The sequence below is a fragment of the Ascaphus truei genome, chromosome 4 (assembly GCF_040206685.1).
Source record: "Ascaphus truei isolate aAscTru1 chromosome 4, aAscTru1.hap1, whole genome shotgun sequence".
Classification (NCBI taxonomy): Eukaryota; Metazoa; Chordata; class Amphibia; order Anura; family Ascaphidae; genus Ascaphus; species Ascaphus truei.
This window is the reverse complement of record NC_134486.1, coordinates 290,201,197-290,217,375: the sequence shown is the minus strand read 5'-3', so window position 1 is coordinate 290,217,375 and position 16,179 is coordinate 290,201,197. Positions and strand designations below refer to the sequence as shown.

Below are 16,179 nucleotides of genomic sequence, written 5' to 3'. Positions count from 1 at the left end.
TTTATAGAGGGTAATCAGTTCTTAATTACTTTTCTGTATATTAAAAACTGCTAAAATATTTATCTTATAGTTTGAAACTGTTTTTAGAGATTGAGCAAGTCCTGGCACGCTCAATGTTGAAGCCTGCATATGACTTTATATTGTTCGATGCAAATAATGTACTTTATCTTGGTCATTTTAAGGATCTCCTTGAATTGATGTATTCACTGTCAAACCCATCCCCATGCCATCAACAAGACTAAATCCAGGGACCTGACCCTAAACTCTGCCACCAAGCAAGCAAGCTCTTAATGCACCTGACCCATATCCCGACCATAACGTTACCACCCCTGCCCACCACAATTACTCTCTTATGCTCATCGCATAAAATGTCCCATATGTAACAAACACCACCATTGTTTTACTAACTAGTGTACAGCGCCCTGGATAAGGACAATATATAAATGTTATAAATACATTCATATTACAGTCCACAGCAGAGTAGTTATTGATAGTCATGTCAGGTTTGTTCCAAAAACAGTTACTAAATGATGTGTACAGGCACTGATTAACAAATGTCAGCGTTCAGAAGAGGAAACAAATGTTGACCAGTAGTAATAATAATGTTCAGGCACAAGAAAGCATTCATTCATTGTGTTGTAGCACTATAGACTTGTACTGTCCCTCATTTCCATAACTTTATTATTTTTTTACATTTTGATTTGGTAACACAAACACATTATGAACACAATTCTGAAGTATTGAATAAAATGTATGAAATCTAAAATGAAGTAAATACCAGATGATTAATTTTCTCTTGCAGTGTCAGGATAGTAAACATAAAAATGATATACGTATAAAGAAAATATTTTGCAGAGTAACATTTAATTCCTTTTGAGGAAGGAAAGTTTGCAAAGATTTGTCGTTTTTGTCACATATCACCACATGTGAAAGTACATACAGCGTGTGTGAAAGGAGCTAGACAAAGTGGCAAACGTTGCTTGGCTCGAGTTACCAGGGTAACAACGCTATTGACGGACTGTACCATGGAGGAACGACTTAAAAATCCATGTTTGCATTTTGGGGACGAACTCTTTACAAATGTCACTGACAACGTTTGGTGCCAGGAGACAGGGCCTTAGAAGTGACGTCCACATCCTGTATCACAGTATCTGGCCCTTGGTATTTTTTTAATACTGGGTTCACATTCCCAATACATTATTTGTACAATTTTAATCATTTGTAATAAATGTTGCCAAAGTAATTGACAATTCTGTGTTTAAAGCAGCAGTTAAAGCAATACCCTACATGTGTTTATTTTTTTTTTTAAATAAATCAGTTCTGTACTATGAGAAAATACTTGTAGCATTTAAAAAAAAAAAAATGTTTTAAAGACATTTTTAATGTTTCTAATGTAGGAAGCATTTCCAAAGTGACAGTCCCCTTCTGATAGGCTCTGGCTCTTGAGGTCTGCCCTCTAGCAGGGCCCCAATTGTATCTAGTAACTGCCCAGTCAATCATATTCCAAGATTACATTTCCCATAATGCTATGCAAGAATTGAATTAAATAACCCTGAGCAAAGCGATTGATTGCAGGAGAACGGATCGATCTGCAGTTTAGCTAATCACTTGTCAGTGTGCAGATTGTACTGATGCACATATTGAATGGGGGGAAAAAAATATATATTTTTTTTATTTTAACCGGCAGCTTGAACTGCAGCTTTTAATACCATTTTGAATTGGGTGACACTGGGATGGCCATCCATATTACAAAATTAACATTGAATGCAACTTCTGTTTTCTTTTGCAGACCTTTCTATGGTTATCATGAAAAGGAAAGACAGTTTATGAAGATCTATCTTTACAATCCGTCAATGGTGAAAAGGTAAATGGTTAGATAAATCTGTGTTCTAAACATAAATGTATGTCTTTGATTCTGAAAGTTTTCTGTTCCAATTTAATAAACAACGTGCCTTGCTGGGCATTATAGTTTTTTTAAACTTTACTGGCCGGTAACAGTAGTAAGCAGAAAACACAAGAATTCTCGGAGTACCCAACGCTGTTCTAGTCTCTTCTAAAACATCATAGTGAATCACTTTGTAACTGGACTTTCTCTAAAAAGAATGTCCGCAGTTTGAAGCCACAATCCTTCCCGATTTGAGTTTAACTCCGGTAATATTAGTATCTTGCTCTCTGAGCACTTTCTGTGCTTATTTTTTTTTAACTAATATATATGGATGTGGTAGGCTGCGACCAGGATGAATGAGAGTGCTCGGCGCTTCTTTTGCTTCGGCGATTTGTGTCCTGTTGCACGCACGGGGGGGGGGTGTCATTGTCATCTTTAGACAGGACTCTGAGGAGATCACCATTTTAACCTCTTGGACATTTAATATTTCAAATTCTCGTATCTCCTGCACAGAGCAATAGATGAAAAAAAAAAATGTTGGAAAAGGGCGAGAAGAACTCATAAAATAATCGGAAGACTAAAATACATTTTTTTAAAAATGGCAGTCACCGTGAAATGGTGGTTTAACATTTCATGTTTCAGAGTAACTAGAAATGTAGGGAAATTGGTTAGGCGTGTACGTCCGAATGTTTACTGTGTTTACAGAGAGATACAGACTTGCAGAAAGTTAGGTTTTATGACAAATTGCTGAACAGGGAGGAGATGGTTGTCCTGCTGGCAGGGTTGTCGTTACAGTATAAGTGAATCAAATGTATCCATTTTTTTTAAAGAAGAATGTTCTTTTTCTTGGTTGCTTTGAGTATACTTTAAAGCATGGCTGCTTCCCTATGTGTAATGCTGGTTTGCCGTCATTCTGTAGTTTTTATAGATTTTTACCCTAGCATTTTTAATAACGGGAAATAAAATGTTCTAAAAAACCTGTACAGTGGCGACAAGAATGTAAAGTACTTTTTATTTTTACTGATTGGTAATGTGAAGGAACTGGTGTTTTGAAGAAGAAAGTGGCATTGTGTAATGGTTTTATTTGGTATGAAAGCTTGGTTCATTTTACAATTTTCTTTTGGGTCAGTAGTACTTTAAAAAATACACATGGAGAAAGGTTTTACATACTGATCTAGGCGAGCTAAAAATATATACACAGGAAGGACATCTTTATTTCAGTGTCTATTCCAAATGATGATAAATTCAGTGCTTCAAAAAGATACGCAAGGAAGAGCTGGTGAGGGTCGAGAACTTTGCAGCCAGGAGGTGTAAAGTGATCTTACTCTTGAAGTCTGTCCATACAGTATTCATATCACTGCAAATCTGATTGGGGTCTCATCAAAGCTGCATTATTGAGGGTCTTAAGCACAACTGCTGCCCTTAACACTTTTTTTTTTATGGATTGCCACTGCCAAGGTTCTTAAAGCTTATTAACCTCTTTATTGCTGGGCAGAGGTGCCGCATGTAACATTGCATATCCGTGGGGTGCTGGGATGTATGCTGGAGTATTTATATACTACTTGGAGTTCATAGAAACAAATAAGATATATTATGATGTCTTGTTAACCTCTTCAATGCTGGAGACGTCTGCCAAGGGTTGAGTACGGCAAAGAATCAAGAATGGAGAGATGGCAAAAGAAGGCTGTTTTGTATAGAAAGGAGTCATGGGATCCTTCAGCCCTTAAAGTGGCAGTGCTGCCATTTGTTTTACAGGTTGGGGTCTGGGGGTTCTCCCAGAGCTGAACTATGTTCTTTTCAGCTCTGGGCCAACCACCTGGGTCCCAAGATATTTTCCGGTTGAAGTTACTCACATCACTTCCTGGCTTCTCCCAGAGATTTATATTTCCACTGGATGACATTGAGATTCCCCGTTTGCCTTGCGGGTGTTGCATAATTTGAACTGCCATTTTGTTTCCCCTGGAAGGGCAGAGACACTGGTAACTTCACAGCTCACTATCTTGTGAACCAGAGGTTCCCAGAGCTGAAAATGTGGCTCAACTCTGGTGGACAACCCCCTGGGTTTTAAGATGTAATAAATAAAAGATAGGCAGGAAACGTGCAGCCCGGTTTGTTGCTGAATTGAGTAACAACAAATAGGTTGTCATGAGGCCCTAGATTTTGATGCTGCAGTGTGTAAGCGTTGACATCGCAGTGGGATGTGATTCCATGTTGCCAACCTCTCCAGTACTGTTCAGGTTAATGACCTTTGTCAGTCTAGACCTAACACCTGGAATTCACTTCCCTGCGGTATAGATAGCAACAAGACATGCCCTGATTATGGGGAAATAATTGCACTACAGTGTGCTTGTGCTCGTTGCCTTTAAACACACAAGGGCACAAATGCAATTATTTCTCCGTAATTACGTATCCCATAAGTGTTTGTACTTTTGAGTTGGTGACAATAGTAATTCCCTTCCCTAGTTTGGGTATGTATGGTGCTCATCTGTACTGACTTTATATATTCCATTTAAATGCATTAGTACAATATATTTGTTGTATTGGTAATGGCAAAATCTGAGTGTCTCTTCGGAGGCATTTATTGATGAAAAAGAAACGATATAAAGCACTAGAATAGTATAGTTTACAAGAAATGTCAGCTCATACAGTACATATTTCCATTTGTTTTCCTTTGGTGTCGGGCAAATATGGTGATTTTCACCAAGCCACAAGAAGTGGACAACTCGACCACTCCTTACACAATGCCGAGAGTAGTAGCAGTTAAGAAAAAGAGGGAACATGTTTCAAATACTGAAATTCAGAACATTGCTTTGCCCTGTAGTTCTCTCTCTGGCTATTGTAAAAACATTAGGAATAATGTCTCGCAGCCAGTGCATAGAAAAGGTTTATATATCGCCAGAATCTTTCTACTGCATTTTGTGATGCATAAAAACATCAGCATTACTTTAACTGCTGGTTTGTGAAGTATTTATCTTGTTTTACTTTTTGCCTGAAATTCTTCCCTTAAAAGTTTGTAAGGAAGTTATTTGTGAAACCAAATCCTTAAAACCGCAATACTACTTTCCAACTGTTTCTGTTCTTATTTTTGTTAGTGACAATGTATAATTCTACATTCTTACCTAAACTGGCAAGCGTTTGGTGCTTCTGTATAAATCTGTAAAAATCCTGATTGTGTGCAGTCTGTAACTCAGCAGTTACAGTGTATCCTTATACAGTATTACAAAGGCATTATTACAATTTACAGCTTAAATTGCTGGGTACATTTGCAACAAATTATCCCAAACAGAGAAGTGTTGCAAAGCGTGTGGTGGGATTCAATAAAACTGCTCTTATAGGATAAAAGGATGCTTTAAAACTTGATTATTAAGCATAAAAAAAACAGTCACTGTTACCCAATACTACAGAACTGATTTCTTTATTTAACAAAAAGCATATGATTTCCCATGTTTTGCTGCTTTAATGCATTGTTTGTCTCCTCTCACCCGCAGAGTCAGCGAGCTTTTACAGGGAGGAGCCGTGATGAACAAGTGTTACCAGCCTCACGAGGCCCATATTCCTTATCTCCTTCAGCTCTTCATCGACTATAATTTATATGGAATGAATTTAATAAATCTGGCTGCTGTGAAGTTCAGAAAGGCCCGGAGAAAAGGTTAGGGTTTTGTGTACAAAGGTTTTTTTTGTCTGTCACTTTGAATGCTAGGAGGTGTTCGAGTATGTTTTTGCTTTTATATTGATTTGAAACCAAGGGAGTTGATTAATGTAAATGCTCAATAATAAGGGATGGGATTATCTTTTGCTTGGCATGCTGGCTTTTTGCAAACGTATTGCAAGAAAACCAATTTGTTTGTGTCCTGCAACCTGATTGAGGATTTAAATTTTTTTTTTTTAGAATCTGTCTACTATGGAAAAAACAAAAACGTTTTCTATCATTTGGCCTCAATATGATTTTTTTTCCTCCCACGGTTCACATACAATCATTTTTGTTTTAGAAAAAAATGAAGGCAAAGACTCTTCTTGTACGTATACTAGTTAATTCGTACCTCGTGCACCAAACTCATTCCTAATGCACGTGGCTTTTGTCTGCAGCCATACACCAGAAAGGTGCAAAGTAAAACAAATGAGCAAGATTATGCCATGTTTATTAAACTTTGGCGGTAAAGCTCTTTGTACTTTAGGAAGAGCTAAGCATCATTTATGCTGCAAAAATCGAAGCGGGATTTTTAAAGACTACTTTTTTTTCTTCTTTCAAAACAAAGTTATACGTTTGTAAACAAAATAGTGGTAGTCTAGGTAGGAAAATAAAGTGTTGATTCTCTTTACCCCCCTAATATCCACCCCCCACCAACCGTAATTCTGCTTTAACACTACATAATGGAAGGAACTGTAACGGTAATGTTTTTCGGGTCCCTCCAGTATCAGTGTTAAGAACCTGTGTAACACAGGAAAATGAGTAGTTTTGTCTTGAGTATTCGGTAAAAGGCGGCATCTCTGAGCTACAGTAGAATCTGAAGGCATGCAAGCCGTGATCTATTATTCTGAGGTCAGATAGCAGCTGCTCCACCTCAAGGCTTCCTCTTGTCGGTTATTGCATCTGGAATGTATTTTGTGTTCACTCTGGACAAATACAGAGTTATACTTAACTTGCTCTGAATTCTTGTTTCCATGGAGCTGTTTGTAGAAGTTGTAGTCATCCAGGTATTTTCTTTAGAACAAAGGCTCAAACCATCGTTCCCTTGGCTTGCCCCCGCCAATTAGATGCAGATTTACTGTGCGTTTAAATATATAGATATATTTATTTATTTTATACTTGCAACATACAGTATTGTAGGTCCCATGCGGGGGGCTGTGAACTGGCAGCACAAAGTAACTCTAGTTGCTAATATGGGTACATTGGCTTTGGCTGATAAGTACTGCTTTAAAAGGATTAATGCTGCAGGTATATGTTCCGATCATGACAGCACAATACAGATGCAAAGCTTACATATATTCAGGTGTGGTTTTTAATACCTATTAGATGAGTTTCAATCAAAAAGACAATCACTTGGTAGCAAAATAAAAGGTATGAATTGAATTATTACATGTCTAAAATTCAGAATGCTTATTTTGAGGAAAACATACGGTATATAGTTGTCTGCTGAAATATACAGAAAGGTTATCAGTGTTTCAGTAAAAACTTCTGCTCCTTGGTGAGGTTCAGCATAACTTTGTAGTATGACTTTTGGAATGTTTTACAGAGATGTCAAAGTTCCTGTGTAATTGAGGCAGGAAGCACCAAATGCAAGATTTACGTATTTGTTGGGGGGGGGGGGGTGGGTTTTGTCCACTACAATAACCATGTGAGTTAAATTTGACTTTGCAACCCGTTTTGTAAGCGTCGAACTGTTTCATGCATTTCGATTTCCTTTGTTCAGGTGATGGATCACAAGGCACAGGAGGTCATAAAGATACAGTACAAGAACGTTCCTTTACTGGCACCTTTGTCCGCTGGGAGGAAGATGAAATACCAAGGTTTGGAAAAATGGCCACTACTACACAATGTGTTTCATGTGGGAGATGGGTGACATTTAAAAGTGGGAGTCACTATATTTATGTATTTATACAGACTATAACAGAGACACAATCCTAACCCATCTGTGTCATGTCTGCATAACACACGGTTTACCATAATCATGATTGAGGCCATTAAAAATGGAGGATATTGTGTGATCGTCAAAATCAAGAGAGCCGATAATGGAGTGGTACATATATTGGAAGTGAAATCTTTCAGCCATTTACTCATTATAACCATCCCAGTGTATTGCTGTCTTCTTGATAAGAGATTCAAGCAGGACTCCAGTCTATTTTACATACTGTTTTTCTTAAACTGGGGGGTCCATCATAGGTAAATGACTCTATTATTAGGTATGGGGACCTCCCTGGTTCCCAAGATACTTACCAGTTAAGTTGCCACTGTTCCTTTCTGGGTGTTCCAAGATGACTCCCTAAAGGATGCGGCAATGTCTTCTTTCCACTGATGTTGCATCCACCTATTGGCCCGCAAGACCAGAGTGACTTGGCAGCAATTTTGATTTAATCAGGGGAAGCAGAAACACCAGCAAGTAAATGAATATGTTTCTTGGGAACTGGGGGCTCCAAGGAGCTACAAATACTGTGGTTCTAGGTCTGAGGACCCCACTGTTAGAATTATGTAAAATAATCAATATGAAAAAGGTTGGTGGGATTGCAGCCCTCAGGCCTGTTTATTACGGTTGTTGACTAGTTAGTGTCCATAATTAGTAGCTTCCTTTCATCCATTCCTGCTAATAAGAGATCCCTGTGCACACTGGTGAAATTATTCTCCAGACAATCTGTAACAGAGATTTGTACAATATTGTTAGTTTTATTAACTGTCGAGCAAAGTCTGCTGTTCATCTTAGGTCAGGATCTGCATTGACGTATTAGTGTTGTATTAACAATTGAATGAACACGTGACTCAGTCACAAGAACATTCACAGAAGTACATTTTTGGTGCACATCACAATAGTAATTTTTTAATTTTTGTGAATAGATTGTGAATAGATATAGTGAAAAACCAAGGTGAAAAAGTAAAAATAAAAATAAAATATTGTTTAAAACACATTGAGCTGATGTTACTGATCCCAGACCAACAACACTAATGAAAGGTGACTTCACAAGAACACTTTTCACTATATCTATTCACAAAAATTAAAAAATTACTATTGTGATGTGCACCAAAAATGTACTTCTGTGAATGTTCTTGTGACTGTGTCACGTGTTCATTCAATTGTTAATACGATTAACTTCTGTACATTGGTAGCACTCATTTGTGTTATTAAATGACACTTGAAAACTTTATTCATTGAAATTGTGTATTATCCATGAGTGAGCGGTGTGAAATGTCTTGCATTGTGTACGTATTAGTGTTGCACTAATATATTTAATTGCTGTTCGTGTATCAACAAGATGGATGCCAACAAAAGCTGCATCAAGACTGCACAGCAGTATAATGTTTTGTATACTTTTGCTATTATACATTTCCAGGTTCCATTTGCAGCTAATAGCCACTGCAAGGTTGTAATACTAGAGCGAGAATTAAACTGAAGAATCTCCAACATTAAAGGGATTAAATAACCGTTTCATCTTTCTGATACCAACATAAATATTTTTCATCATCAACTTATAAAAAAATACTGTATTTGCGCAGTGTCCATGTTTCACTCATAAATAAACGTATCCGCTTTACATTTTTCCTGTTCACAGCAGGCACCATAGCCATAGTAAGAGATGAGCATGAAATCATACTTCTTCAATGTATTTATTTTAAGCACATTTAGCTTCTTTTAAGTTGCCTCCTAACGGGTGGAAGAACAGGCAAGGCATTACAAAGGAATCCTTACCTCCGCTGTTACTTTGTAAACGTCATTGCTTTCATATCGTGAAGTATTCGCCTCCTCTTCCTTGGATGTCATTCTCTTTAATAAAGAATCTTATCAGTAACCTGGCCAAAAGTATATAGTGAAATACCGAACTAACTGAGCCACACAAACAACAATGCACAATTCTGCAGAAATGTCCAAGTTTTGGCATGCATTCCACAGATAAAGTGTTAGTGATTAGATGCCTCTGCAAATAGCCTCCATAACACACCAGTAACCAAAGTTAACTTATAACTTTGTTACAGTTCTTTCATCCTGGATGGTGTGGAACCACAAAGTACCTGCGAATTAGAAGTTGATGGCGTGGCTGCCGATATTTTAAACCGTCAGGAAATTGAAGGTAATTTTTTATTTGTGCCTTGTCAGTCATGCATCCATTTTCCATTACTGGTCTGATTTGGTGTCATAACTTGAAAAAGCCTGTGCAGTACAGAACTGATGAAGAAAAAAAGAAATGGTAGAGCTTATGAATAAATTATGCATGATTCTGATTAAGGATTTTAATTTCTTTGAGTATCCCTGGTGGAGACCAAATATAACTTTTGCCGATTGTAGATTGTAAGGCAATGTCATGCCATGTTTCGAGTTTCCATATTTGCCAAACTCAAAGAAGTGAAATACTCTAGTATGAAAGTCACTATTTTGTTTTTAACTGCAGTTCAGATAGGAAAGAATCCTGGTCTGCAAGCAATATGGGAAGATGAAAAGCAGCGTCGTCGAGAGAAGAACCAGTCTTCTCAAATCGGCCCACCTGATTCACAAGGTAATCTGGATAGAGCTCTGCCAGTGAATTGCCTGGAAAACAAATAAAGGGAATTATACTAATATACTCCATTTTGTCAAATCCTTTATTAGCTTGTGACAGGTTAGTTGCTGTGTGACTTGTTTGGAGCACTTCAAACAGTAGTTTTGTGGAAAAAATAGTAATCTGTGCTGAATCTTAAAAAGCACAAATAGGGCAGATTTGTTCTGGAAGACAGTGAGACTTTTTAGGGCTACCTGTTTATGCCATCACTGTGAAATATTTTATGACAGACATGCATTTTCTTAATGTAGTAACTTGGACACAATCACTTATACATGGCTCATGTAGTTTCATAATCTTGCGTGTGTTTCCACCACAAGGCACATAGAAAGCTCCTCTACAATCCCCAGCATGTCTAACATATACATGCAATATGGCTGTCTCAGGTACTAAGCATTAGTGCATAAGACAGACAATTTTCACTTGCAAAAGGCACAGTGTGTGCTTTCCAGTCTGTAAGTGACATTAAAAAGATATTTATTGCATGCTCGATTTCTTGAGTGCACAAAAATCCTTTTAAACAATACAGCAAAACTCTTTACCATTTTAAATAATGTTATGGATAACAAAATAAGACCTGTTTAAAATGGGTCCCCTTTTATAAAAGAAATATTACTTGTAGATTAAACGTAGTTGTACTGGGAAGCATTACATTTGCACCGCTTGCTTGGTGCTTTCTCACATACCTACCTCCGCACATGCACAGTATTTGGTTGTTGATTAAACTGCTCTGTCGACTTCTGGTGGGGTTTAACGTCTGTTGAGACCACCTGTGTGGGCTTCCTCCTCCGCCAGGTAAGGTCCCACACCAGAGGTAGGGCCCGAGAGAGGGGGGTCCGACCTGTGGCCGGCCGCATAAAATAATTTGTCGGGCCTGATGTGTCTCACTGGCCACCCCTGATTTAACTCCTATAATGTTGGTATCTTGACGCCTGAGAGTGTCCTGTTCTTTTTGTGTTAAATCATGATTTTATTAATCTCTAGCATGTGAAGTTAACTTGGTAATCTTAAAACTGCACTGGGCTCTAGGGGGAGCTCCATTTTAACCTCCCAGACACTTAATATTGCAAACCCTTATCCTGCAAAAAGGATCATCAGCACTGACTGCTGCTTTAACGGAGACCGTGAAAAAAACAACCCCTAAAAGGAAGTCCAAGTAACATAAAACATCACACAAACCTAAAATATTTATTTATTTTTATGAATACTGAATTAAGTGCTAAGTACAGGGCCGGATTCATTTTAGTGCAATTTGAGAATAAATGATCTTCTCGCACCCACAGCAGTTGCTTATAATGATCTTTGCACTGGTCCAGCATTAGTGCATTTATTTTTGTCTTTTTATAACCCCCGCTTAAAATTTAAAACCACCAAACAGCAGAAGTGACTATGAATAAAAAAAAAATTGTGATCTCAGTGGAAGTTCCAATAGATGGCATTTCGGGTTAATTCGTTTTCTGAGATTCATTTTTTTCCCTCTGTGGACTTCAGATTTTCAGTGATTAATGCGCCAGAGATCAGCAATAAAAAATATCTTCTGAATGTCTAGAACACTGCAATTGTATCAGCAAAACTGTAGGTGTTCAGATTTTAGTCATAATATGTGAATAAATTTGCCTAATATACTCTTATTGCCTGCATCTCCAGATCCAGTGTCAGGCGCTGTGTAGTCAGAAACAACAGGATTTGCCTGTGTTTCAGAATTGGGATTTGGTATTCTAGCATGAATTAAAACCATTGCAACTTTTGTCATTAAAAGCAAAACAGCCAGCTCTCGACACTATATCCATGAATGATGGGTTTTGAAGGTGCAGCCTCACTCAGAAACGTAGCAAACCATGTTAAAGCACCCTTGCCGAGAAGTATAAACATTTCTACCAGCCCACCTCTGTATACCTTCTTTGTTGTTCAGTTATTTCATTGTTGCGATTACCCGTACTGTCTCACACTGTCCCCCCTCACCTTCTACCTCTCCCTCGCGCTCTAACCCTCCTCTACCTCGCGCTCTACCCCTCCTCTCCCTCGCACTTTACCCCTCCTCTCCCTCGCGCTCTTCCCCTCCTCTCCCTCGCGCTCTTCCCCTCCTCTCCCTCGCGCTCTTCCCCTCATCTCCCTCGCGCTCTTCCCCTCCTCTCCCTCGCGCTCTTCCCCTCCTCTCCCTCGCGCTCTTCCCCTCCTCTCCCTCGCGCTCTTCCCCTCCTCTCCCTCGCGCTCTACCCCGCCTCTCCCATCGCGCTCTACCCGCCTCTCCCTCGCGCTCTACCCCGCCTCTCCCTCGCGCTCTACCCCGCCTCTCCCTCGCGCTCTACCCCGCCTCTCCCTCGCGCTCTACCCCGCCTCTCCCTCGCGCTCTACCCCGCCTCTCCCTCGCGCTCTACCCCGCCTCTCCCTCGCGCTCTACCCCGCCTGTCCCTCGCGCTCTACCCCGCCTCTCCCTCACGCTCTTTCCCGCCTCTCCCTCGCGCTCTACCCCCCTCACCCTCGCGCTCTACCCCTCCTCTCCGAATCAGTGGTTATTTCCTGCCTCAGAATCTCCTGCATGTGCCAGCCTCGCTGTTTATTGGGCCTCACTCCCAACCGAGTACAGTTTCGGCATCAGACTGGGACTGAATCTTCCTCTTATTTTATTCTGCCATATTGTGCAAGGGACTTGACACCTTTTTAAATGTGGTATTTTTCCACTACTGAAATTTTCAGGTAACCCGTTTTGTTTACATCTTAAATCTATTGGTCGCTCAACTTTTCCTCTACATTGAAAGGTACACTCACAAAAAACCTTAGAGGACCTTTGTCTTTAAAAAAATAAATAAATAAATAAAATGGAAAGCAGGGTTTTTTTGGGAGCTGAACCACGTTAATTTCTGCTCCCCGAGGTACTAGATTTGAAAGGTGATGGCAGTATCACGACCCTGTGCTGAAATCAATGCGGTTCTGTTCCAGAGACACCGTGCTTAAAAGCTTGTTAAAAAATAAATGTGTAGCCACTTTATCTTGATATTCATTCTTATATCGTTGGAAGACAGATATGCGCTATACAACATCAAAATAAAAATGGATCTAAAATCAAAAAACGGCAGCTGCAAATTTTTTTTGTGCAAAACTTGGTAAATAAAATGTTTCATTAAACCGAGGGATGGTATAAGCATTCGCTTTTTGGGTTTAAACCTTCATCAAATCCGAACTATGCGGATCTCCGGCCCCAATAGGAAGTCGCAACGAACGATGATGCGGCTTCTTATTGGATTACGGTGGCAACTAAAAATGGTAAATATCTTGGGAACTGTGGGTTGCCCGGAGCTAAGCATAGTGCAGTTCAGCTCCAGGGGACCCCCACATTCAAATTCTCTGTCAAAAATACAAAATGCCAAAAAATTATTGAAATGGGTTGGATTGCTGCTTTAAACAAACAGAGAGAGTGAAGCCACTAACGTTTCAGAACATCACGTGGAATTTACTGTTTAAAGTAAACGGTTCACTAGGAAAAATACTTATTTTTTTTTTTTTGTCGAATAATTTTAACATCATTTTCTGTCTAAAGATCGTGGATTTGTGCCTGTGACAGAAAGTGAAAAAATCTTTCAGAAGAGACTTAAAGAAATCCTTAAGCAAAATGACTTCTCTGTGTGAGTATTGGCTATTTTCAACTCCTGGTTTCAGCCAGTGGGGACATTCTTTCCCAAACTTTACTATTTAAAATGGCCTTTCAAATTGACAGTTCTATTATATATATTTTTTCTGATGGCATATGTATCTTTCTTCCTAAAAAATAACACTGCTTCCACACAGGCTGTTTATGTTCAGGGTACACAGTAGAAGCCTTTTTTTAATACTACTGTATTGCTATTTTAAATTACAGTATCTGATCTCGGGAAACCGTGTAATGCTACTTTCAACCCAGCACTGTCACATGGCAGGCCCCGACTGGGGGGGAACCAATTTTGCAGCAAATATGTGCAGCACAATCTCTATTAATATAAGTGATTCATTTTTAAAACTATTGTTTACCATTTTGAAAATATTGTTTAGAGTTAAGCCTAATATATGATTCTCCTGTTTATTTGTAATAATTTTTGATTAGTTGTGTTTGGTTCTATATAGATTGCTAAAAAGGTGCAGTATATCCCATAACATCTAGTTTGAAACATGTTTCTTCCCACAGAACACTCTCCCACTCGTTGGACTATAGTAATGTATCAGAAGACTTCTCTGCAGAGCTGACATTGCATTCACAGTTAGAATCACCCGAGCTCATTCCTTGCGCGCCAGCTAATATGATAGAAGATCACCGAGATCAGGAGCAGAGTAAGGATGAGCTTCTTTTTTTATTTATTTATTTTTGAAATCTGCCGTGCTACTTATTGTGAAAGTTAATGTATATTGGGCAACCCTGTAACCCTAAACTACCACTGCTAACAAATACAATGGTCCTGTCACCACTTCAGCCCTGGGGTTCTTGATTTGGTATGTCATGTTAGTAAAGATGCAAGCTTGGCAATTTTGGTACTAATATCTCAAAATCCTGTCAAGTGCCAAGGACCAGTTTTCATTGCATACTTTGCAACTTTAAACCGCTTGGTAAGTGTCTTGTGTTCTAATTATATGATCCTAATTGTAACAACAGCTGCACATGAGATTTTATTGTTGAAGTTGCTTTTTCAATCTAATATCCAGATGGAGTTTAATTGATATATAATAAATGCTACCAAGAAACAATAAAACTCCTCTTTATGATTGAAGATCTACCTTTTCAAGTATTGCTTTGCCAGCTAGAACACACATTCTTTTTGTGTGTTTCTCAAACTTCATCTCGTATTGAAATAAATAAGCAAAACAAATTGTAAGAGTAAAGCCTCGGCCAAGGTACTTGCTTGCTGGTCGGAGGCGCGCTTCCGCTCAGCACTGAGCCCCTACAGCCGCAATTTAAGCGGCTTTAGTAGGGGCTCGCGCGCGGAAGCATAGGTCTTAGAGAAATTTTCAATTTCCCCGCTTGCCGGAGCGCAGGGCCAGTCACGTGAGCGGTTCGCCCAATGAGGGCGAACCAGCTCCGTGACGTCACTGGCCCGCCCCCTGACGGCGCACAGGGAAAGCACCCGCAAGGCCAGGGAAAGCACCCGCTTTCCCTGAGCCTCAGCACGCCAGCGGGGAGCTTGGCCGAGGCCTAATGAAGCTATGGCTTGCTCTTCACTTACTGTATAATCATTGTGCACATTCGTATTTCTGCAGGTTTCCTTCATGTGCCACTTAGGTTTTTTGAAGTGTTTAAACATTGTTGTGAAGATGATTCAAACATGAAGCCTCAGCTTTTTACCATAATTGCAAAGCAAATTGAATACCTTTTATGTGTTGTTGTTTTTTTTGTTTTTGTTTTTTTACATGCCCACATTGTGGACACGTGATTTTTTAATCTAAATTTCTAAAATGCATCACAATATATCTATTATAATCTTAATCTCTACCTTAATTCTTGTTTTCAGTAGTCCTTATAAAAAATAATAATGGAGATAAAAATTATATGGTGGTGTTTTTCTACTTTCTTTTGCTTTCAGGAAACAAGGGAAATATTGCTGATGATCAGGCGGATGCAGTCATAGATGAAGAAGCCATTTTGAACATCATGGAAACCAGTCAAAGTTTCCAGCCTTCATCACAAAGGCTGATTCAATCACCAGTTTTCTGTAAGTAACTCTTGGCGGTGATGCCATAGCATCTTGTAAAGTAGCAGTTCACGTATGGGATCCGCGTATCGTTAAAACAAAGATACATAAACAATGCAGACTCAGACTAGACTTTGTATACCATAATGTCTTTTTATAAACATACTGGATGCAGTTCAAATCTTCTTGGTTACATTAGTAATTTTCATGATCAATATATTTCCTGTACCCCAAATGGCAGTGGGTACTGAATGGGGTATACCTCCTCTTCTAAGCGCAGTAGGACAGGAAACACGTCTGCAGGTATAGAAGTACCTGCCTTTAACTGCAGTCTCTTCCTGTGCTACAGTGTATCAGTAGAGTTTATTTTTTTATTGTGAATCACCAGGACTGTCAGTA

General features: G+C 39.1%; 1 protein-coding gene across 1 annotated transcript in view; it reads left to right on the top strand.

Moving 5' to 3' along the window:
- The window catches only part of REV3L (REV3 like, DNA directed polymerase zeta catalytic subunit), a 150,674-nt gene that overhangs the window by 68,555 nt on the left and 65,940 nt on the right, over window positions 1-16,179 (top strand). Inside the window, 8 exon segments of the mRNA XM_075597629.1 lie at window positions 1,790-1,864; window positions 5,374-5,534; window positions 7,297-7,393; window positions 9,567-9,661; window positions 9,980-10,084; window positions 13,665-13,749; window positions 14,286-14,428; window positions 15,673-15,801. Coding sequence (XP_075453744.1) covers window positions 1,790-1,864; window positions 5,374-5,534; window positions 7,297-7,393; window positions 9,567-9,661; window positions 9,980-10,084; window positions 13,665-13,749; window positions 14,286-14,428; window positions 15,673-15,801 — 890 coding nt within the window.